We start from the raw sequence: 25,268 nt of genomic DNA on the forward strand, positions 1-25,268 counted from the left end.
ACCAACACACGACACTCCACACAGGAGAGCACAGCGCTAGCACGATCGACACCATGCGTTGCCCTTCTAGGGCAGGGTTGGTGCCAGAGCCTGAGTTTGTAGCTCACAAGATGAGGGGGGTACTTGTGCCTCCTCCCATGGGAGACTTAGGTCTCAGACACTCCCTAGACAGGGAGCCAGTGCCGGGCCACCACTTGGAAGGGCCCGGGCCGGGAGAATACCGGCGAATCTTTAACAACAACCTACGGATTTGTTGCCCCAAGCACTGCATTACCACTCGCTTCTACTGTGACTGATATAGTTGCAGTTAGCCACTGTGTCCGCTGTCAACAGTCATGAGTGCCTTTTAAAAGTTTGATTTATGATATAAGAAAAACTGGCAGAATTAAAAATCATTATTACGTGACAATGTTTTTGATAACGTATCCTAATTAAAGTATATTTTTTTGTCTTCAGCCAAACTTTAGTCGCTCAGATGTTCATCGCCGGTCAAAATGGTTATAATAATAGCCATAATTTTTTAAGGGGTGGATCGGTGAGCCAGCAGAAGGCTTCGGTCTGATGACTAAAAGCTAAAGTGGCGGGTCATCATATAACTGAGACCCGCATCAGGAAACACTTGTCCCGTTTCCTGACAAACCTTACCTAACCGGTCAGCCACATAACCACCCCGTCTATTACCTCTCAACCACCTAACCACGCTGCTTGCTTACTGTCAACCACATAATCACTTTGCTGTATAACCCTTGTGATTTAGCGCTTCTTTTTTATTATAATCATGTCAACTTCAAAAGCATCTGTCTGCTACCTGCCAACCACATGAAAAACTGTCCATCACATGCCAACCACATACCCAGGTACTTACCTCATAAGAACCTACACAACCATGATGTCATCCACATAACCAGCTGTCTACTCCTAGTCAACCAAATAACCAGCTGACTACTCCCTGTCAACCAAATAACCAACTGTCAACTAAATAATCATGTCTAACGCCTGTTAACTACACAACCAGCTGTCTAACCCCTGTTAACCACACAATCAGTTGTCTAACCCCTGCTAACCACATGATCAACTGTCTAACCCCTGTTAACAATATATCCATCTGTCTAACCACATAATTAGCTGTCTAACCCCTTAACCACATAACCAGCTGTCTAACCCCTGTTAACTACAACCAGCTGTTTTAACCCTGTTAACTACAACCAGATGTCTAACCCTTTTAAACCACATAACCAGCTGTCTAACCCCTGTTAACCATAAAACCAGCATTCTAACCCTTGTTAACTATAAACAGCATTGTAATCCATGTTAACCACATAATCAGCATTCTAAGCCTTGTTAACCACATAACCAGCATTCTAACCCCTGTTAACCACATAATCAGCATTCTAACCCCTGTTAACCCAGCCTCAGGTATGGTGGCGTGCTTGTCCTTGAACTCAGCAAGGTGGGGCAACCCTCAGCACATGCCAGTCTCGCCCTTATCCATCACTAATACAAACAGCTTTATCAAAAGCTTCAACAGCCTTAAGTGTGATAATAGGAGAAATAATGATAATGGTGATTATACTATTACTACTACTACTACTACTACTAATAATAATAATAATAATAATAATAATAATAATAATAATAATAATAATCTGATATATACTTGTGATAGATTTCGTGTCTTCTACTATCGAAACCTTTTCGAGAGCCAAAATTAATTGATTGCCTAGTAAATCAAACTATTGCTGCCAGCAGCCTGCATTATTTAGCCATCACAGTCTGGCTGATCTGGCATCTGCTTCATTCAGGCAAATAAGTTCAGCATCCTCTTGAAACCTGTATGTTTACTTTTCCGGCAATATTTCTTACAACTGTTGGTAATAGCTAAATTTAAGTCTTGGAAAACGTTATATTGACAATAATGGTACCTAGAGACTCCCAACTTTCACTGGGTTAATTTTACATGTGTTTTTTTTCTGTCTCTCACTCCAGTAAGATATGGTAGCATACAGGTTGGTGATATGACCTTCAAGCCTTTCCCAAAATAATTATCATTATTATTATTATTATATATTATTACTATTAATCATATTCATTACCCGGGGGCAGAATGTTCGCAATTCCAAATAATATTTTTACTTAATGTAGTACGAGGTGATCTGATTGGATAGTTAGTTTTTTAAACTGATTAAGAAAGTGATTTGACATGTAACAGTGTATCACATGAAATGTAATGTTGGAAACAGCTAAGTATGGTCGCATGGAGGGAACCTTTGCACAAACAAGTAACCCGACTACACAGAGTGCGACAGCCCACCCACAAATTTGGTACAACTACACCTAACCGGAATGCAGCAACCAAATAAAATGCAACTTCATTTAAAGAGTAGAAAATCCTACCCAACCACACAGAGTGCAACAACCTAACCTCACTCACAGAGTTCAACAACGACACCCACTCCACACAGAGTGCAACAACCTCACTCTGAGTGCAATAACTTCGCTCACGGCAAGTGTCCTGCGAGGTTTTATGTCGGGGTGGAAAGCTCAGATTGGCTGAAAAGTTATTTGTGAATTCCGCTGTTTTGCGGTGTCGAGGAAGTTACCATGTAATGGTGACTTGGATAGATCGTGTTGTGGTAAAGAAGAAAGAACTTACCAAGACTGCAAGGATCATCCCGAGTGTTCTCTTGAACACTACCTACATTACATGAACTCTCCGTTCCACGTAAAGCTCGCCCTTTAAGTTATACTATGTGCGTATGGCGATGTATCCAGCGCCTCCAGATGAAAGCCCGTGTTTACATTTTCACACATGTACATGAACCAGTTTGAGAGAGAGAGAGAGAGAGAGAGAGAGAGAGAGAGAGAGAGGGAGAAAGAAATTTTTCTCTTCTACCGGGGTGGTCTGGGTTCTACTGAGGTGCGTGGACATTCTTGACCCACACGCCTCAGGCTAGAGAGTGAGAGATATTGGTGCAGATTCTTTAGCTAACAAAGTTGGATACACGAACAGTGTAGCTGCCCTTTTCTACCTGAGATTTACGCTGCGGTAATAAAGGCTATCTATTTTCTCCTCCCTATCTTATTCGTCACGCGGGATGGATTTCAAACATGAGGTAATCAAATTGGCTCAGGACGAGGGAGGTAGAAGGGGAGGGAGTTAAAAAAGGAGAGGTGAGGACAGAGATGGAGGTGGAGAGTGGAAGGCACAAAAGAATAGGGAAAAGAATGAGACAAGGGAGGTATAAAGGTACATGGATAGGAAGACAAGTTAGTGGAGCGATAACTGAAGTAGTAAATGACTAAGGGAGGAGTTAGAAAGGTCGATGATAAAGGAAATACACAAGTGAAGGACAGCTGGTAAGGGAGAAGTGTTGAAGGCGGGAGGAGACTCGGAAGTAGAAGGGAAAAATGAGACGATGAAGGAATCCATTGAAGTGGAAGGAGATTAGAAGAGAAGGCAGGGAAGCGGAAGATGAGAGGGAAAAGAAGAATTGAGAGGAGGTGAGATGAAAAATAAAGTAGGAAAGTGTAAGATAAGCAGGATGAGGAGGAGGGCAAGTGAAAGGAAAAGATGAGGGGGGGGGGGAGAGAGAGGCTAGAAAGAGGAAGGAAGCACAGTGTTAGGAGGTGAAGGGAGACTTGAGTCCACCACACCATGCAAGATGAAATCTGGCCTCGGGCCGGGCTGCGAGCGTAGAACTCTGGAAACCGGTCTCAAGTATATCACAGGTAAGGCAGGGGTGATAATATAATGGATAAGGTGTCAGGTAACTCGATGACACCCGACACCTTATCCATTGTATTATCGCCCATATCTTACCTGTGATATACTTGAGACAGGTTTCCAGAATTCTACGCTCGCAGCCCGGCCCGAGGCCAGACTTCACTGTTGACAGCTTGATCAAACAGGCTGTTGGTTCCTAATGCCTGTTAACCTACAATGCCATCAAAAAATGACTGCGCACTTGTTGCAGGAACTGTTCCCTTTTTTTTTCTTAAAATTTTAATTACTGTGCGGGAATATTTCTTGTATTTGGTTGTAAAAAAATGCATAATGTTACATTCCTGGGCCACGGATGTTGACTCAGCGTTTTCTAATAGTCTATAGCATCAATGTTTTTTACCAGGTCTATTCTGCATTTCCTTTCGTATCTCTCACGCTAGTAAGTTGTTATGGTAGTGTGCAGATTAGGGACCTGACTCTCGAGTATCTTCCATATATATATATATATCTTCAGACATTTCTCTCTCTCTTGCCTGTTCCAGTGATTACATTTCAACTGAGTTTAGGAGTTCACATTAATTTAACTTTTTATTATATACAAGAAGAAAATGATCTCTATATTTTTCGTATCTAAGGTTTCTCTACCTTGTAAAGAGCTGTAAGCATATAACAATATTTTAGAAGTCAGAGCACGAGTAATTTGAGTAGAACCATTATTGGTATAATATGCTTTAAAACTTCTCATAATCCACCTCATCACTGTCCTGGTCATTGTTGTATTTGTCTTGTGTTCTGAAAACGATAGGTTAATGGACATTATTATTCCTAGATCTTTCACAAGTTCCTTTCTTTCTGAGATGGTTTGCCTGTGTTTTGTAACCTATGCTCAGTGATAAACCTTTGTTCTTTCCACACGTAAACAGCTGATATTTGTAACCACTGAATGTATTAACCATACCACGGGCGGGGATAGAACCCGCGATCAGAGTCTCAAAACTCCAGATCGTTAGCTGGTCCAGTGGCTAACGCGACGGTCTGGAGTTTTGAGACTGAATATATTATTTTCCTCTGCCCGCTTAAACACTTTACTGATGTGTAGATAATATTTTTATCTGTATACTTTAAGAATAAGAAAGTGCCAGGATCATAATGTAGGCTTAATGAAATAAAAAAGTGCAGTACCATGAAACTTTTTTTTTGTTTACTACTCCACCGTGATCTGTATGTTAGAAATTTAAACATACGTACATTTTCCTACTGTTCATGTTATACCTGTTGGCCTCATTTTATGAATTATCAGGCCATTGTCACAGTTGTCAAATGTGCTTTTTAACTTGTTTTCTTCCAGTGTATTATCTTGTTCTCCAGCCTTACCTCGTTTTCCAACCTTAATTGTCCTCCAGACGTGTTTTACTGTTTTTCAGACTTTTTTTCTAGCCATACTGTATTTTATTTTTACCTTACTGTTCTCCAGACTTTCCTTCAGCCTTGATGTTCTTAATTAAGCCTTACTTTCTTGTTCTCCAGTTTTACCTTACTGTACTCCAGTCTTATCCTACTTATCGCCATATTTAATTCAACCTTTACGCTTTATTTAACAATTCTCTTACCTTGATCATCTTTCACTTGTTGACCATCAGTCTCTGCTATAACGATTATAGATTATCACACAAACACTTATGTATGACGGCCATCAATTGTTCTCTTTTAATAATTATAAGCGTTGCTCAGCAACGACACAGCAAGTAGTGTGACGGAGGCAGTGTTGAACACAGTATGGTGTCATGGTTACGACAACTATCAGAGTAGAGATCAGTGTGACAGGCAGGTTTAACAGAGCGTGGGGTATCGTGATGCCACTGTGTCAACATGTCATGAAAACTGACCGTGACATAACATCAAATAATGGTACATATTTACTTATCCAAGGAGCTTTCAAAATATTAGTTTCATAACACTGAAATTTTTTGTCACTGTTGATTTATAAAAGAATAAACTAACAGCTACATAAAGCAAAAGTTTGCTTGGTAAGTAAGCATCATCGTCTAATTAGTATTGTTAATTTGATGATTTATAATATCCAGCACATGAAACTCTTGCCGAAACACTTAAACTGTAAGATATGAACAACTATTTAGAAAGTATTTACTATTTACCGTCCACACCTAATAAATGATAAAGAATACAAAATATACGAAGAAATAAACACGATGTTTTAGCACCAACAAGAAGCCACAACTGTAAACTAAGAAAAAAGCCGTGCGAAAAGAGATACTGGAAAGTTTTTCTTTGAAGATTGTTAGAACAATGGAAAGGGGTATAAGAGGAGGTAGTAAATGATGCAACCACTGGAAATTACAAAAAAAAAATGACAAATTAAACACTGAAGAAAGAACACCACGTACATAACTGGGATGAAGTAACCACAAAGAGGTATTCACAGACTGGATAATTATCCTGTATTCACGCATCTATCTCAAGTGCTGCCAGGTTTCTGTGTCATCATCGTGGTACAATGTTGTGCCGCCGCACATACATCATACAACTTTTTACTTACTGATCAGCAAGTCATGGGAAACGCAGGACAGCGCAGAAGGTACAGTGAGAGCTTTATTCACATGTCACGGGTGACGGCCATAGAATCATTTCTAAATAATTTTGAGAGCATCATAATAAAAAAAATTCATGTATTTGTCGAAAACATGTAAAAACTACCCAGAGTGCTCGCCTCTTTGTCTCTAACTGGTAGCTTGTTCCACACATCTTCAACACTGCTTTCAAACGGGGTTTTTCTAAATCCAAAATAATCTAATTTGAACCCAGTATTAGGTGTTCAATCTTTATTAGGTATTTTCAGAATTTTATTCGTTATTCTCATTTGTACATTTCAATCCTATTTTTTCTAATCTACGTCTTTTAAGGGAATATAAGTTTAAAGTTCAAAGGCTATCTTGGAGGACCATAGCTTCCCCCGCATAATCTACATGAAACCTTAACAACTATTAGTATCGTCGTATAATCCCAGTGCTTCAGGAACTTATATTTCTTGATGTAAATCCAAGCAGTTAATCAGCCTTACTGTGTAGTCCGGCACTACATCAGCCTTATTGTGCACACTCTGGCACAACACCATATTTATTGCATAAACTTTAACACTACTCTCTTGATTTCAGATTCTTGTTACACAGGCTTCTCAATTAGTATGGTCAAGTACTATATTATTTAGATAATAGGTGCCGAGGTTATTTTCTTTCCACAAAACTAGGTCCTGTGACGTACGGTGAGAGTATTAGTCACGTGATGGAGCTCACTTCATCACGTCTCGTTGCTAAAAATTATTAATTTCCTTCAATGGGTAAGCAACAACTGTACTGTCAGATACATAGGGTACTATACACTTTACGTATAAAGTGCAGTAACAGTGTAGAGAATCGTAGCTCTTCCTGGTGTTTAATGATCTTTCCATATTTTAAGGATTGTTTGTCGCCAAGTAATTATCTTGAAGTCCAAGATAATCTGATAATACAGTAACCCCCTCACTTAACGTCGTCGACAGGTTCTTGGAAACTGCGACTTTAATTAACCTAACGACGTATAACAAAACCAATTTTACCACACCTCACTGTCCATCGTCAAACCTCTTTAAAACTTCTGGTTTTGTCACATTTTTTTTTTTTTTTTTTGTGGCCACAGACATCAGGGGTGCACAGGACAGCTTCACCACTCATTGCAACAAGGTTTAATCATGGAATAAGTGTTTGCAAAGCGAAAATTGTAATGAGCACTTCCTACCTTGTTCAACAACAAGCAATAATAAATATGGCGGACTCCCTGAGCACGTTATAATGAAACTAATTTATTTGAGGACCTCCTGTAGTATTATCTTTTTCTGATTATATCTCTCTTTGATTATTTCTGTATCTTGATTTACCTCCATCTCTCCATGATAACATTTATCTTTCTCTGATTGCCTTTATCGTTCTTCGGTTATCTTTTAATCTGTTGTTTACAATATTTCTCTAGTATCAGTATAAACGTTTCTACAAACCTTAAATTAATTAAGAATGGCATGTGTGAATAAAAGGTAAATATACCAGTAAGTCAAGTGAATATAAGAGTATGAATAGAATAAAAATTTACACACATATTTACATAATTTGTCATTTACGTAAATCTGATACAAGCACCCACTAAAGTAGGGACAACGCTCAGTGCACCAAATCTATTAAAGAATCAACAGGTCAAAATTACAGGGACAAAATTAATAAGTATTGTAATTTTGATCAAAAACAACAGAAAAGTAAAAAAATTTTACGACTTGTCAAATCAAAGAAGGAGCCTTAAACAATACACAAATAACTCGCAGATAGGAGAGAGGAGCTTACGACGACTTTTCTGTCCGACTTGGACCATTTAATATTTCTATCCTTACCCATCCTTCTTCCTTACTCATCTTACCAAAGCTCTGGTCATAAGAAGAAGAAGGACCATTTACAAATTCACAGTGTGATTTTGTAAATGGTCCAAGTCGGACCGTAACGTCGTCGTAAGCTCCTCTCTCCTATGTGCGGGTTATTTGTGTATTGTTCCAGTCACGATATTGTGCCTTTTTTGTTCTTTAAAAAGCCTTAAATAGAATACCTCAATACGACATATAAATTCCTCTTACGTATTAAACTTCACGATATACCTGAATAAGATATGAAATGTATGTAATATTAATATGTATGAAACAGTGATACTGTGATTTTTGTTGCAGTGCACCTCAAATATGTTCACTTCTGATTATAATGAGTTATTTCTTCTACAGCTGAAGAAGACGTCGAGGGCAGCAGCAGACATGAGCTGCTACAGGATACACGTGAGTATCTGCCAGATGAAGTAATCTGTACCTTGTATCTATCACACACACACACACACACACACACACGATATGACTCTTGGAGCCGGGATAGAGTGGACTTAGTAGCGACGTAATGTGATGACAAAAAAGCCTAACAACGATCCTAATCTTTTTGCAGTTTTCTATGAAGTATTTTTGTCTCATTTCACCGGATTTGCCAATCTTATTGAAGGCAAAGTGGATGATACTTATATACGCATATAAAAAAAACATACCTTCGGGTAACTGTTTTCTTAGGGGGGGGGAGAGGGAAAGGGAAAGGAGAGAATATTCCCAGTGATCTAAAATTTCAAATGAATTTACATCTTAGAATTTTTTTGTATATTCAATTTTAAATGAAAAACCGAGATTGCAAATAAATTTTATAAAATTAAATTCAAAGAGGGAGTTTAAGTATAAATGTTTCCCTCTATTGCTAATCTCAAGCTTTTTTTTATGACATCTTCAAAGGAAACTTTAATTTAAGTATATTAAAGATTACGTAACCCTAAAGGACCCAGTGTGTTTTAAAATCTCCCTTTACAATATTAGGAAAATTATCAACAAACTCTTTAACTTCCTTCAGGAGAGAACGTGATATATTCCCAGAAATCATTCATAATCAGCCAGGTTGTGGTGGTTATTGTTAGACTGCGAGCTACAAGCATCGTCAGTGAGAAGAGTGGTAGTTGTGAGATCTCTTTCGGCAAGTAAAACACAAGTATTTTCTGAGGTGGATCTTAGTCATACGATGACCCGAAAACTGGAGCTTCTCATCATATGACAGAGGCCTTCCGATGGCTTACCCGTCCACCCAATAAAAAAAAAATGAAAAAAAAAAAAAAGTGAAAGAAATCAACAATGACTTTCTGAAGTTCATAAGGAATGAAAAAGACCTCATTAGCATGATATATATAAATATACTTTAAAATGTGATCATCTATTGTACTATAAGAAATGATTTATTTAACAAATTATGATATAGATAAGGGAAATAAAAATATAACGGAAATAAGTTAGATTATAAAATAGACCGTTTTTAATAAACCAAACATAATAAAAATTACACGAAAACCGTATAGACAAAATACATAATCACATAATAAACAAAATATACTTCAAAAAAGCTGCTAAAAAGTCATCAAAAAGAAGAGAAATCTTGAAAATAAGTACCAGAAAATCTTAATACAAACTTACCAAAGATTCAAACAAGTCAGAAACAACAGAAGAAAAATGAAAAACATTAAACTTGTAATTCAAAAGCAAATTTATCAAACGGTTTTAACGAAGTAACTATAACGAAAAAGATGAGGGAATTTAATGGTGACCAATGATAGTAGAAATGGGGAAAATGAAAAACACTGAGGGATATATATATATATATATATATATATATATATATATATATATATATATATATATATATATATATATATATATATATATATGATAAGAGATTCTTTCATAAAGCTGACTAATAATAGAATTGCCTTTTATATTCATAAAGATAAGGAAATGCTGAAACAAATATTCACATAACTGTAATACTGATATATAATATGGTGTCAAAATGTACACGACACCTTGACAACACTGTTTAAAGGCACCTAATAAAATTAATCTGTGGGCTAAGGATTGTAAATTATGAAGAAAGACCTGAGGTGATGTAAATGTCTTCCCCCTCCCTAGCTCCACCAGATGACTGTTGCTTCCTCAGGCAGGTAGTGTGAGAGATCATACAAGGAAGAATAAGCAAGTTACGATGAAAGGAGTAGCTAGGGAAAGAGATAAGCTATGTCAACGCCCTCGTGACCCGATCCATGGCAGGGGGTAACCATGAGGAAGGGGTAAGTCACTGGAAATGAGTAAACCATGGTGAATGAGTTTGCCAAGAGAACAGCACACGTGAAGGACGGGCAGGCCAGGAGGGAGGGTGAACGGGAAAAATGACCATTATTATGCTGGAGGACCTAGCAGCGCCCCAGGCAGGTCAGGTCCAGAGTAGCCAGGCTGTATTAGGAGAGTATCCCTGCTAACAGACATCAGTGACACTGCAATGACGCAGATGAATCTTAGACTTGTGTGTTTCTGGCTCTTATACTCTTTGTGTTTATTCTCTGGTCAACGGGCACAATGAAGTTTTGTCTTATTTTGAGAACGTTAACGTGTCTAAAACACACATTGAGAAATTGCGCACACAAACATGTCGGTGCACACGCAACTGTGGTGATCTGGTGCCTTTTATGTACCAAGTTCCTTAATAAGCTGCATTATTTCCTCATTTGTTTCGATTCTTAAAATTTACAAGACGTCTGTGCTTTTATTCACATGACAATGGCCTCTTTCTTAGATGTGACGACACTGCGTTATTCTTTTGAATTTCTTACATACACCATTATCACTGACTGTGAGTACTCCATCATAATTCCTCAACCTGATCACCTGATCCTTTGCTGATATTTCCCTTCTTATGTGCCAGAGAAGTAGTTTGGGCTCTGCTGTTTGCTTTGTCCATTTAAATTGCCTTTCTGCTTACCCTCTTCCGAGTTTCGAGCTCTCCTGCTCATCTCTCTGCTTTTTATGTAAATTTTGTTTATATGTTATTAATTTTTAAACATGAGCGCCATAATATAGCTATACGCTCACTTCTGCTTGAGTCTACCATGCGTTGTAAATCTACTTAAAGGCTATTTTAAAAGTCAATTATTTATGTAATCAGATTATAGTTTTATTTATCACTCAGACAACCCTTCTCTCTACCAGACCTTTAAATTTCATCACACACTTATAATTTACATACAGTCTGTTTTCACTTTCGCCTATTACCGTCTCATGACATAAAGAAATTCATCATCTTTTTTTTTTTTTAACTTCCTTACCCAAGTTTAAGTTCTTACTAACTTTAGCCACTAAGATACCGCTCACAGATGCTCTAAAACATATCTTATTAGACTAGAGTGCTGTAGTCTTGTCACATTCATCGTCGTGTGTAAACGAGCACACTACCTATGTACTCACCCTCAGGTTCTTGCCATTCATGTAACCCAAACACCATGAGAGCACTGTAACTCGAATACTCTATATCATCCTTCAATCCATCCTCCTAACAACTACGTCACTTTTTCACTTAGGGTTTGTGGCACACTTAAAATAATCACATTTCAACTGTTCAAGGCTCATCAACACCCACACATTTAACCGTAATTACAGAACTGTTGTGTTGCTTGTGGTTAGGTTGACGGGCTACATCCTCACTACCCTCACCTATCCAATTCCCTTACATTCTCTGTCGTTAGTGCTTCCTATTCTTGCTCCTTCTCTCTTGATATGTTGAGCATATGTCAGTTGCTCACATCCTTCACTTTCTCCAGTCACCACAACCCCTGACTATGGTCTACCCTTACCCTTCTCCTTCCTTCCTTCAGCTTTTCTATTGCACAACTTAGATCCCTTATTTAAGTTTTAAAAAAAATTTCTGTTATCTTTAGCTCTTCCGTTTTCACTTCAATCTTCTCATTTAATTTCTGGGGGAAGGGGAAGAGGAGGATGCGGTGGTTATCACAGTTGTAATGCGCTTCTCTTGCTGCTTTCTAATAATGGATACAAAAAGTTGCCTGCACTCACAGGTCATCTACATCATCAAGCCACAGGCACGAACGTACCAACACAGGCACACAGACACGCAAACAGACACACATACACTCACACACACCAGATTGTTTTTGGCTTGGAAGAACAAGAAAAAGATACAAGATATGACTGCATCATGAAGGAGAAAAGGGCAACTGAAAAGTTACTGACAAAAATGGGCGTAATTAATGGGACCGAAATAGTTACCCTTTGAAACTATAAAAATTACACAGATGAGCTTTGAAATTACTCCAAGAGCAATAATATATGAGTTATGAATAAAAGCGGAAGAATTAGATAATGGAACATCAAATGTAAAAGTAACAATAAAAAAATCGCATGATTAAGACAAACAACTCTAAATAAATACTATAGCATCAAGTTAAAATAACCAGGATTAGTACAAATTCCGTTAAATTCTCAATGTTAAAAAACTCTCCGAAAAAATCTCCGAGATCCCTGCAGGTACCCACGTAATTACAAAAACCACGAAGAAAGCGAAAAGGCTGAAGTCTATAAAAAGTTCAAGTGTTTTTACCATAAGCTGCAAGCCACCTACTACACAGTGGAAGGGAAGGGGGGTACAGGAGCACCTACAAACACGTGACTATGAAAGGGATGCGTATGTCCGATCCTTAATAGAGTTCTTCTACGGACGCACGTGATCGCAGAATTATACGTACTGCTTTTGGTCATCTAAGTTAAGTGAGCAGTCGGGGTGCTGCTGTTGGTTCCTGGAATGGGGGCATGAAGATAGGACAAGTATGTGTGTTAGAGATGGAGTGGGAGAGGTGGTGTAGCAACCAGAGGTGTGGTGATGCTGGAGGGAGGTCATGTGAGGGTGGAATTGGTGGGATGAGGACTGGAGGGTACTGGTCATGCACCACTCACTCCAGTGTTACTGGGTCACTCTCACACTGGCATCCTAATATCAGTGAAATCCTTAAAGTATTATATACAAAATGGTACGCCTGGATATAATTTGTATAACTGCAACATGTTAAATGGCAAATATTAAAAAGAAAATCTAGCAGCAGAACAATTCCATCCTGTTGAGCTACCTCGTCCACGCGGCATGCTGCCACCCGCTCACCCACTGCTCTCTCATTACTCTCATACCCCAGTGCGTTAAGATCCTGCTGAACGGGTTGGCTGCCCTCCTTGGCCCTGACCATCATCTCCAGCTTAGTCTACAGCAGTGGGAAACAAGAGTTGTTACCCCTTCACCCAGTGACCTGGTCCTCACACTTGGCGCACGCCTCTACAACTTTCTCTTCACCTCAAGGAGATATCTTCGTAAAAACAATTCCCCTGTACATGGGATGGGCCATGTATAGAAACTGTAATTCCCAAATAATAATTACAGTTCTGCAGGAACGAAACCTCTGAAATTCCCGTAGCTGATGAACCTCTAATACAATGCTTAACGATATCCTCCTTGCCCTACTGAAGTCTCCCAGCGCAGGCAGAACGATTGCGACACTATGTAATCCATCTTGCGTAACGGAATATAACGGAATCATAGCTAACTTTTGCTCCCAGAATGTAACTAACATATATAATAGGGTAGCAGCACATTGATGATGTATCAAATTCTGACATTATCTCGTCACTCACTTTCATTGTGTTGCTTTTGACTAAAAATTATTCGTGTAAAGTTTTGTAGCAAGTAACTTGAAGGAGCCTCAACCACACCAGACTTTCAACCCTAGTAAACTGCAAGCCCTCATTATTATTATTATTATTATTATTATTATTATTATTATTATTATTATTATTATTATTATTATTATTATTATTATAGTATTTATCTTTGCTTAACTTCACATATTTAACCAGTTTGAACTCTGAAACATCATTAAATCATCAACATTAATTTCCCCTTATATCTTAAACTTTGATAACGAAAAAAATACACAATTTTTTATTCATGAAGAGTATGACCAGCGAAGAAAAAGTTTTCCTTTTTTCTAATAACTAGGTAATTCTATTTGTTTCACTTCGCTCATGCTGGACATACGCTGCTGTCACCCTACAACACCCATGTTCCATACCACGTAAACGAATGGCTATGCGCTATGAATCTGTTTTAAATACACTGTAGTCTTTATTAAATATATGTAATACATAAAAACAGTGGTATATGATGCATATAGGGTAAGTGAGGTGCTACCGGGTCAGGTCAAGTGCTGTCACAATGGGTCAGTGTCGCCGGGTAAGGCACCTGATCCGGCAGCACCCGACCTTTTCCGTATGCCTTACATATCTCTTTTTATATATTCCATGTCAATGATAAAGCCCCTGCTGGGTTTTTTCCTGGAATCCTACAGGCTCTACTTCAGTCATTACAACAGACAAAAGGTCCTACGCAGATACACTGGTTATTGAATTTACGACAACAGCTCTAGTGTATTAGTGCTAAGGTACTGAGTGGCTAGTTACCTTATCTACTGTCTTGTGTGTAGGTACTGGAAGGCTTGGGGACTATTACCTTACCTTCCACTGTCTTTGTATATCATCTCTGTAATATACAGCAAAAGTCACTTGTTAGCGACAAGTCTTCAAAGATACCCAGGTGTTGCATATGTGACTGTTTCCTCATTTTGTCGGTACTGTATTTCATTATTATAATAATAGTTCATTGTTATTTTCCATAAGCTGGTTCCCCTCTTTCTTTACCTTATCACCCGTTCACTTACTCGGTCCTACATGCTACCAGTGAGGCTCTTGTTATTGTTGCCATATTCATGACTATGACTCCTATTGTTCAGCCCTTGGCTGTATATAGCCGCCACAATTATTTTAATATCTCCAGCGATCAGCAATGCAGCTGAATAGTTTGGGATGATTTCGCAGTTAAGGATTTATATGTCCTTCATCTTCCAATGTTTCGTAATTAACAGGGCCATATCTCCTCCCCCTCCATCTTTTCTTCTTTCTCTCAAAAGTTAATATGACAGAGATAAACCTTAAGAGTCGACAAAAAGTTAAGAGGCAGACTTAGGAGCAAAAGACTGACCCCAACTCACTCAGCTATGAAATTACAGGAAGATTAATTACATCCACATTTTCATGGACATGGGAAGGCTGTTTGAGACACAAGGAGGGGGAACCAGGAGACACAGGTAGCAGCAAGAGGCATAACTGAGCCACAGGTATATCAAGAGTACTTTTCAGTCTCAAAATGGTGAATGAAACAAACTAGACAAAGAGGTGGTGGAAGCAAATTTCATACAGTTTCAAGAGTAGCTACGATCGGGTCCTGGAAGCCAGCAATCAGAAAACCCGTTTAACAGTGGTTAAAAGACTGAGTCAGGAACTATGAATCAACCCCTGCAAACAAATAGGTAAATACAACTAGGTAAGTACACACATACCCAGTGCGTGTGTTATTAAAATAAACTAAAATATTACATATAAATACATCTTAAGGGAAGCAGATAAGCAAAGTAGCCCCAACCTACCAAGAGAAGAGAGGGCTTGCCCTAACGGGTGAGGTTGCGGGTGGATGACATCCACCCAACTTGTGGGTCACTCTGGCCAACAGCCAAGTAGTGTAACGACGTCACACGAGCCACCGGCCTCCTATCCCAATAACACCATTCTGACTGTTACCGTTATGCTCCTTAACCTTACAACAGGTTATGAGAAGCTTAGTCAGTAACGAGGTAAGGAACATGCAAGATACTGGAAGGGAAGATATAGTCTTGGAAATATGAGTTTAATCCCAAATTTTCAGCTATTAATTTTTTCTAGAGAGTTTAAAGCTTTTGTTTATACTGTTCTTCTGAACTTTCCAAAATCTAAACAACAAATAATGTTTTCTTAAATAATTCGAAATTTGGGATTTAGTTGTCTATTCATAATTTTAAAAATTATGACTTGTGTAGGTGATCCCATGAACTTTCTGAGCGTCTCCCACGTATACACCAACTTGAAGAGCGAAGTCTTAGCTTTATAAGTCGCCCTAATATATTCTCTTATGATAGCGCCATCATTTCTGTTATGTTTAGCAAACAGACTGGTCTATAATTTCACTAATCTGCCCTCTATCTATGCCAACTCTGAACACTGCAATTAAAATCCTCTGAAAACAGTGTGAGACAGGAACAACATGGCCCATTTCCAATTTTAATATAAGAAAGCAAACTATGGAATATTTTCCTCACCGCTGACTGAGACGAATGCCGGTGAGCTCAGCACTCGTGGGGACATCTACATATATCCTAATAAAGTGCCGACGCAGAGAATTTGGATAAGAATCACGACCTCAGTACGACTGAAGTGATCACTTGACTTTTAATCATTAATCTCTGGGTTACCGTCACTGAGAAACAGTCTTGGAAGTTCTCGTTATTGTTAATATCTTTAATGCCACTCATTGAAGCTGCCAAACATATTTCAGATTCCTTAACCAAACACTCTTTAAGCAGCATCGTCTATAAAGAGTTCACCTGAGAGACTGATTCACCATTTTGATTTACCGCTAAGAATTTTTATACAATATACTCCATTGATTAAAAAATCATTCAAGCTTCTCCATCTACACCTCCAGTACTTCGGTACCACATATCCCAAAGTAGTTGGGCCACTTGCCTTAATTCCTCCTCTTCCTCTCCTTTCCATCCTTTTCCAGTTATTTCCATCCTTCCTTATCCTTCTTCCTTCCCATCTCACGACAGCTCTCGTCGTCTTAATCCTTAAATCCTCCATTGATTAAGACATTTTATGAGCCAAATATCGAATTAATTTATTACAACTTTTCAGAGAAATGCAAGAAATACCGCAGGGGCAAAGTAGGGTACCAAGTTAACCTAGGTAGAATTAACGATATTTAACCAGTTGTTTAGACCATATCAGTTGAGAGCTTAGATACAACTTGTAAGGTATTCTGTTATCCATTGTTCCTCGTGTATTTTCTCTCACACAGACGTATAAAACACAGACACACATACTGGTATTTCCTTTTGTTCCACTCGAGGTGTTGCCAGGGCAAGGTAGCCTAATCGGGAGACACATGAGCTCCAATTTCCTGGAAGTTGTGTCCAATTCTTCTTCGGTCCTGGTTTTCGTTGTTTGTTCTCCTCAGGTGAACTTGAACCCTCGAATATTCCATTTTAACGTCTCTAATTAAAAAACTTTTTTATGCAAAATTCGACATTAAATACAATACTGTCTAGAAGTTGTGTAGAACGTTATTTTGGATACCCATCCTTAGAAATCTCTGAGAATGGACATCCATGGAGTACATTCCAGTCTCAGAAAACATTCTCACTGGATCACAAAATAGCCACAACAATATCAGGAAAGAACAGGACATGAATAGCAAGGGTTTAAATCCTCCTATACACTTATGATCTTACGATAATCACCAAATTAATTAGATTTTGTATAAAATAATTGCTACGCTAAGGTTAACCCACTAGCACACCCAAACGAAAACGAACATGAATCGGGCAACATAAAAATGAAAGAGACGTCCAGATCAAAACACAGTGTTAAGGTTGCAGAAAAGAATATTCGACCATATTTATCTACAAAAATTATATTATAAGTTCCGTAATTTTATGTCATCATATGATAAGTACAGCGACCACAAGTTAGTGCAGTATAAGTTCAGCGACCACAAGTTAGTGCAGTATAAGTTTAGCGACCACAAGTTAATACAGTATATGATAAGTACAGCGACCACAAGTTAGTACAGTATACGATAAGTACAACGACCACATAATTTAACATATTATACAGATAGCGGCCATATAAGTTAACATATGATAACCTCAACGACTACTTAACATGATAGGCACAACGACAACTTAAGTTAACATATGATAAGAACAACGACCACTTAAATTAACATAAGTACAGCAATCACATAAGTTACAATATATACAGAACTCATACCGTGCTGGCGTATTTATCAAAAGCTTGACATATATGAAGTTCATGCAGTTAATGCGGCCTGGCAGCTCTCCCCAGACACGTTTACGAACCAAGCTGAATTTTACTGGATGTAAGAAAGGTAGACTGACGAAAAAGGGGATAAATAACTTTAAAGAACATTCAATGGACATTCAGCATTCCATACCATAACAAAAGCAGCACCTCAGCACACACCTAATTACAACCATACAGTTTTAAAATCCATAAAAACAAAACAATTTACACTAATATTCTTGTCAACTATAAAACAATATTATTACGAAAAGTTAAAGAACAGCGCCTTCGTTAAAAAAAAAATACCACGCAAAAAAAAAAAAAAAAAAAAAAAAATCCTCTGAAATGTTCCCAGAGGTCCAGAGACGTACCTCGAGATTATATATATATATATAAAAACATGATAACTGCTTCACGACAACAGCTGCAGGCAGACTGTTAAAATTTACGGCACAGTCAGGGCGTATCTTTATACCATTCGTGATACGCTTCCAGATTTAAACGTTGCCTGAGTTTGCCCCACACTGTACTGCCAGAAGTGCCACAGCCATTTTTTTTAATTAATTTATTTATGTTTAATATACGTGATTAATTTTTTTTATAATCTACTCTACCCTGACCTAACCTAAAAAAATAAAAAAAAATAATTTTAATGCAGGGTACGTTCAGAAACTCGCGTTGGAAATCGAATAAGAGAAACAATGTAAAATGAAGACAGGTTGCGCAGAAAAGTGATGGAGCACCAGCAAGTAGGTGACCATTCCTGAGGTGGGCATGTCCAATCCTCTGTCTACAGAGAATAACCTCATAGTGAAGGTTCTTGTGGAACTAGGATGGCCACACACACACACACACACACACACACACACACACACACACACACACACACACACACACACACACACACACACACACAACCACACACACACACAACCACACTACGTACACGACGATGGAAAGAGAATAGTGAGGAACAACACAAGAAAATGACTTTCTTACAGACAATGTCTCTGTTAGCATGAGCTTTATCCAGACTTTTGATGTGGCAGAGTTTCTCTCCAGTGTAATCATGGCTGCAATAAGGGCTTGTTCCTTGGGTGGTGTTCCTAGCCAATTACATTATCTCAGTTAAACAGTTAATGAAACACTAAGTGCCCAAAAAATATTAACAATACATATCAAAATAATGACAGAATTTCAAATATTTACCATGTAGTCAAAAGCAAGAATTTTTTTTTCCTATTCAACATTTCTACCCAATTTTTGTCAGTATAAAGGTCAGAAGAGCAATAATTTTAGTTTTAAACCTTAAAAAAGGGGAGCGTTACATAAACTCATTATATATAAACCTCAACTCATATATAAACCTAATATACAAAATTATCAACAATACACATTTGAATTACATGAAGGCTCCTAGAGGTTACTCATCCCATTCACCCAATGACTATCTTCACTTTGCGACCACAAATCTCACATTCATACAAAAGACAAAAGACAATTCTAAAAATAATAATAAATAAACACATGCACAAGTAATTTTAAAACATTACATACAGTAAATAAAGCCGTAAATAATATAGTTAATAAAATATGTAATACTATTATAAATAAAACTCTAAATAATTTTATATATAAAACTGTAAATAATTTTACAAACAAAACTGTAAATAATGCCATAAGACTGTAAATATTTAAAATAAATGTATAAATTTAAGTGTAAATAATAATGTTGTGTCTTTAGTTCCCTGGTTAAGCATGTCAACTAACCTGTTCTGAACTCTTATCAGCTGTCACTAACCACAGTGAACCAGCGTGTGAATATGGTGGCGCATGGTATGGCGAGGGACAGGCCGTACCCACGGAGGAACCCTGCTTAATTTGCTCTTGTATGGGCGCCTCCCTCGTGTGCCATCTAAGGGTGTGCCCAGCAGTACCCAACACTCTGCCCGAGGGCTGCTACAAGCTCAAGAAGGCGGGGCAGTGCTGTCATGAGGTGGTCTGTGGTGAGGGTCCTCTTCCTTATCCTCTTCTTGTGAGGGGTACTTGCAACAGGTGTAAATATGCATGTGAATGTGGTATGGTGGTAATGGTATGTATATATATATATATATATATATATATATATATATATATATATATATATATATATATATATATATATATATATATATATATATATATGTATGTATATGTATGTATGTATGTATGTAACAGGAAAGAATCATTTCTTCTTGCAAATACATTTATTACCAACGCTTCTGTGAAACAGTTACGATCATCAAAACCTGCTAAAAAGAAATCATAGTTTTTGTACCACAAGGTAAGAAAAAATGTGAATAATTACAATACCAGAAATAAATTATAAAAGACTACAAGAAACTATAAAAGTACCAAATGGATGTGATATTTCCACTGAGAGATTGCACATTCAAGGTAGCACATTCAAGGTAGCACATTCAAAGTAGCACATTCAAAGTAGAACATCCATTTAGTATGTCACTAGTTTTTTAGTCTTTTATACTTTATTTCAGTATTATAATTGTTCACAATTTTATCTTGCCTTCTTGTATGAGAACTTTAATTCCTTTACCACAGATCCTGGTGATGATTGTTCACCGAGGCGTTGATAATAAATGTATTTGGAGAAAAACGAGTCTTTCCCGTTACCTCCATTTACTGTGTATTATATATATATATATATATATAAATATGTATATATATATATATATATATATATATATATAAATATATATATATATGTGTGCGAGGGGCTTGGACTTCCAGCAGGCATGCGTGAGCGTGTTTGATAGGAGTGAATGGAGACAAATGGTTTTTAATACTTGACGTGCTGTTGGAGTGTGAGCAAAGTAACATTTATGAAGGGATTCAGGGAAACCGGCAGGCCGGACTTGAGTCCTGGAGATGGGAAGTACAGTGCCTGCACTCTGAAGGAGGGGTGTTAATGTTGCAGTTTAAAAACTGTAGTGTAAAGCACCCTTCTGGCAAGACAGTGATGGAGTGAATGATGGTGAAAGTTTTTCTTTTTCGGGCCACCCTGCCTTGGTGGGAATCGGCCAGTGTGATAATAAAATAATAATAAATATATATATATATATATATATATATATATATATATATATATATATATATATATATATATATATATAAAGTTAATACACTTAAAATGATGGTTCAGGTAGAACTCAAACCATCGCGACACGTAAGGAATTATTGCATGCATTATAAGCTTACTATTTAAGTTATCTTTTGCTTAATTTTTATATTATTGGATATATTTTAAAAATATACTCGTGAGTAAACATTTATAAATACCTGTAATACATTTCTTTATAATGTATGTTAAAGGAGATGGTGAAACTTATAGGTCTCTAAGGCATGGCTACAAGAACATTTGATATAAAATCCTGTGTTCTGTCGAGGTCAAAACAAAGAACATCGCAGTAGGCAAATATGCTTAATAAACCATGTGAGGAAGTTATTGTTTAGCAAACTATTTTCACTTATGTATCTAAATTTCTTGACTTTCCAAACAATTAGATTCAAAAGCACTCACTACTCTGCATCTTGTTCCTTTCGCCAGTTCCTTTATTTTATTACATCCACTGCTTGCAAATATCCTTACTAATTCCCATTTGTCTAATTTGACTTCTTTGTTCTGAGTTCTTCTTATTAATATTCATTGTTCTTATTTCAATCACCTCTCATTTTTCGCCTTTGAAAAGCCTTACTTTAATGCTCTTAGTCTGATTTCATATAAGATAGATATTTAAAATTATGGATTAAATTTTTTTGTATGTTTTCAAAATGAAACAATACTGCAAGTGAGGTTTCACAAGAGTAAAGTTGTAGGGAAGTATTAGGGTTTTTATTATTAACCTTCTAGATATTAAACTAATTACCCTACCTTCCTTGCTGCGTACATTAATACGTTGCTGTTAGGAATTTTCTGACTGTTCTAATCAAAATTCCTAGATCCCTATCGAAATTTGATTTGTCATTATCTACATTATTAAGTTGATATATAGAGCCGTTTACCTTATCCAAGCTTAAGAATTTAGAGTTCATTTGTCTAACTGAACTAGTGATTGATGTAATACACAAATAACCCGCATGTAGAAGACAGAACCTTATGACAGTATTGTGCCTCTGTAGTCTGACTGATGCTAAAGTAAATGGATGGTGGTAGTTTGTCTTAGTATTTTAAGAATTAGTAATACATAAACGACTCTTCATTCTAAGTGGAAAAAATGTACGGTTCATTTATTGACTTCCTTATCCGCTATACTCTAAAATATCTTAGCTTTTCTTATTTTCATCTTTATGTTATTTGTTAATTTGTATTTTTTAAACAAATACAGGAAGTCTTCACTTATCGTCGTTGATAGGTCCTTGGAAACAGCGAGTTTAAGAGAAACGACGTATAACGAAACCAATTTTACCATAGCTAATTGACAGAAACAAGAGTTAAGTTCCCATGTCAAGGAAGAGCTGAGAGGGAGGGCAGTAGTGCTGCAGACGCCATGACTAGGGAGTATGCCGCTTGGGAGGGCGCTATGAAGTCGTATATTTACTCTATTATTGGCATTTTTATTATTTTAAGTATCACACTTTTTTTAGAATTATATAAGAAACACACTACATATCATAAAAAACAAATACAGACAGCCATACGGGAGGAAAGTGACATAAGCGAACATGGAGAGTTACACCGATGCATGTCCTCCATCCAGATATTTTAAACTGTTTCCCTATTTTCCATTCCTGGCCGGGAATTGATTTTTTTCTCATCAGCGTTATAACGAAACGGCGTTGAACGAAACAACATTAAGTGAGGACTTCCTGTAGGTGATGTGGGTCAGATATGACAGCTCAAAGAACAACGGAGACCTCAACACAGTAGCCAGTAGTTAGTAAATAGTTATACTTATCACAAGAAGGTCACACATTGTTTAAAGCTTCCGGGGTGAGAATGGGTCAGGTGGGGCACCAATACTAATGTTAGGGTAGATGCCGAGACACTGGCAGGCGGAGATACACATGAAGGTCGTACGGTGGGGAAGGGGTGAAGAGGGTGCCGTGGGAGGTTCCTGAGTATCGCAGGTCAAGGGTGTTGAAGATCCTGCATGCTCATGGCCCCTACCTGATGAAGATGCTTGCTGATGAAGGCTCTCGGCAGCGTAAGTTAGCATAGATAGTTGAAGTGGTTACAAGTGAAGGTTCTGGGCGATGAAGTTTGTCCTGAATGATGAGCCTAGGTTATGGTGGACCTGAGTGGTGGGAACCGCAAGTGATACAAACTGTCACAGGTGACAACAGAGAGTGATAACACCTGCTAGTGATGAGACCCGCAAGTGATGTGGCCCGCGAGTGATGAAAGCGGCGAGTGATGAGACCCGCGAGTAATGGTGGGAATGGTGTGGCGTAACACAACATGAAACACACCAGTCACACCATCATAGTGGTCATCACTTACCATTACCACCATTTCCAGTTTAATACTCTAAACACCGATCCGTGAATGTGAAATGGCTCTCCTGAAGCACTTATAGTGTGAACAAATGCAATACAACAATTAGTGCCCTCCACTTTGTAATAGGATATAAAAGTACCATATACAAAGATAGAGAATTAAGAAATATATTTATCAAGAAAGAAAAACTTAGAGGAACGTGCAACACCTTGGCACTAACACTCAGTAATTTAAGAACGTACCAATTATGTGTAATTTTGATGCGTACCCAGAGACTGACATCTTCAACATACAAATGTGGGAAAACAAGACCTGGGAACGTTTGCCCTGGCATTTCTGGCGAAGATAACGGCACACAGACACAAGCTGCGAGAAAATGAAAACCCCCCTTTGACTGGCTTCCTTCTTGCTTCCATAATCAAAAGAAAAATCACGCGTCACTTCATACCCTTGTTGCTTGGCAACTTTAGTAACAATGGGAGTTTCGTTTACTGTTCTGAAGGATTATCTTCGATATGCAAAAACTAAGTAACTCAGGCGTGAAATAACTAAGAGTTTTCACATCTTTAAATAATTAAAAAGTGCTGTACGTTACTCTATGGAAATCAGTCATATCATCTATGCTTATCCTGTATGTGATATGAAGCCTAAGTAGGTACCAAAGGAGCTACTGGTCACCATAGGTGCTGCAGGCAGCCGTAAGAATTACAGGCCACAATGGGATCTTAGTAACCACACATCACCTATATAGGGCTTACAGACTAATGTTGCGACTACAGGAAACCATAATGATTTAAATCTACCATAGGGACTACAGGCAACGATGAAGACAGGCTAACGTGGAGACTACAAGCCACTTTAGGGACTACCAGTTACCAGTTAAAGCCAAAGAAAGGAATCAGCGTAGCATCCGAGAGAGTTTACAGACAAAAGTAGGACTCAGTGGAAAGGAGTAAACTAGGAGTAACGGTAGAGAATACTGGAGTTAAACTGGGAGCAAACGTATAGGATACTGGAGTTAGATAGGGAGTAACGGTATGAGATACTGGAGTTTGGCTTGGGAGTAACGGTATAAGATACTGAGGTTAGGCTGGGAGTAACGGTATAAGATACTGGAGTTAGGATGGGATTAACGGTATAAGATACTGGAGTTAGGATGGGAGTAACGGTATAAGATAATGGAGTTAGGATGGGAGTAACGGTATAAGATACTGGAGTTAGGATGGGAGTAACAGTATAAGATACTAGATTTAGGATGGGAGTAACGGTATAACATACTGGAGTTAGGATGGGAGTAACAGTATAACATACTGGAGTTAGGATGGGAGTAACGGTATAACATACTGGAGTTAGGATGGGAGTAACGGTATAAGATACTGAGGTTAGACTGGGAATAATGGTTTAAGATACTGGAATTAGACTGGACTAATAGTAACGGTATAAGATACTGGGGTTAAATAGAGGGTAATGGATTGAGATGTTAGGTTATATTTGGATTATTCTAAAGTATTATATTTAATTGAAGTACTAAACCAAATGGGCAATCAGTACTATGAGTCACTGATGTTCTATCTTCCGTCCGCAAATCACTGATGAAAGAT

General features: G+C 37.8%; 1 protein-coding gene across 4 annotated transcripts in view; it reads left to right on the plus strand.

Moving 5' to 3' along the window:
- LOC128690286 (mucin-2) overlaps positions 1 to 25,268 on the plus strand; it is a 111,733-nt gene that overhangs the window by 32,675 nt on the left and 53,790 nt on the right. For 3 of the 4 annotated variants that reach the window (XM_070090537.1, XM_070090538.1, XM_053778893.2), the window contains exons 2-3: positions 8,535 to 8,585; positions 19,964 to 20,179. In XM_070090537.1, the coding sequence (XP_069946638.1) occupies positions 8,535 to 8,585; positions 19,964 to 20,179 (267 nt within the window). The remainder of the gene's footprint in view (positions 1 to 8,534; positions 8,586 to 19,963; positions 20,180 to 25,268) is intronic. The other variant, XM_070090539.1, reaches the window with a different exon arrangement.

This window comes from Cherax quadricarinatus, chromosome 32, assembly GCF_038502225.1.
Source record: "Cherax quadricarinatus isolate ZL_2023a chromosome 32, ASM3850222v1, whole genome shotgun sequence".
In the NCBI taxonomy this organism is placed as follows: Eukaryota; Metazoa; Arthropoda; class Malacostraca; order Decapoda; family Parastacidae; genus Cherax; species Cherax quadricarinatus.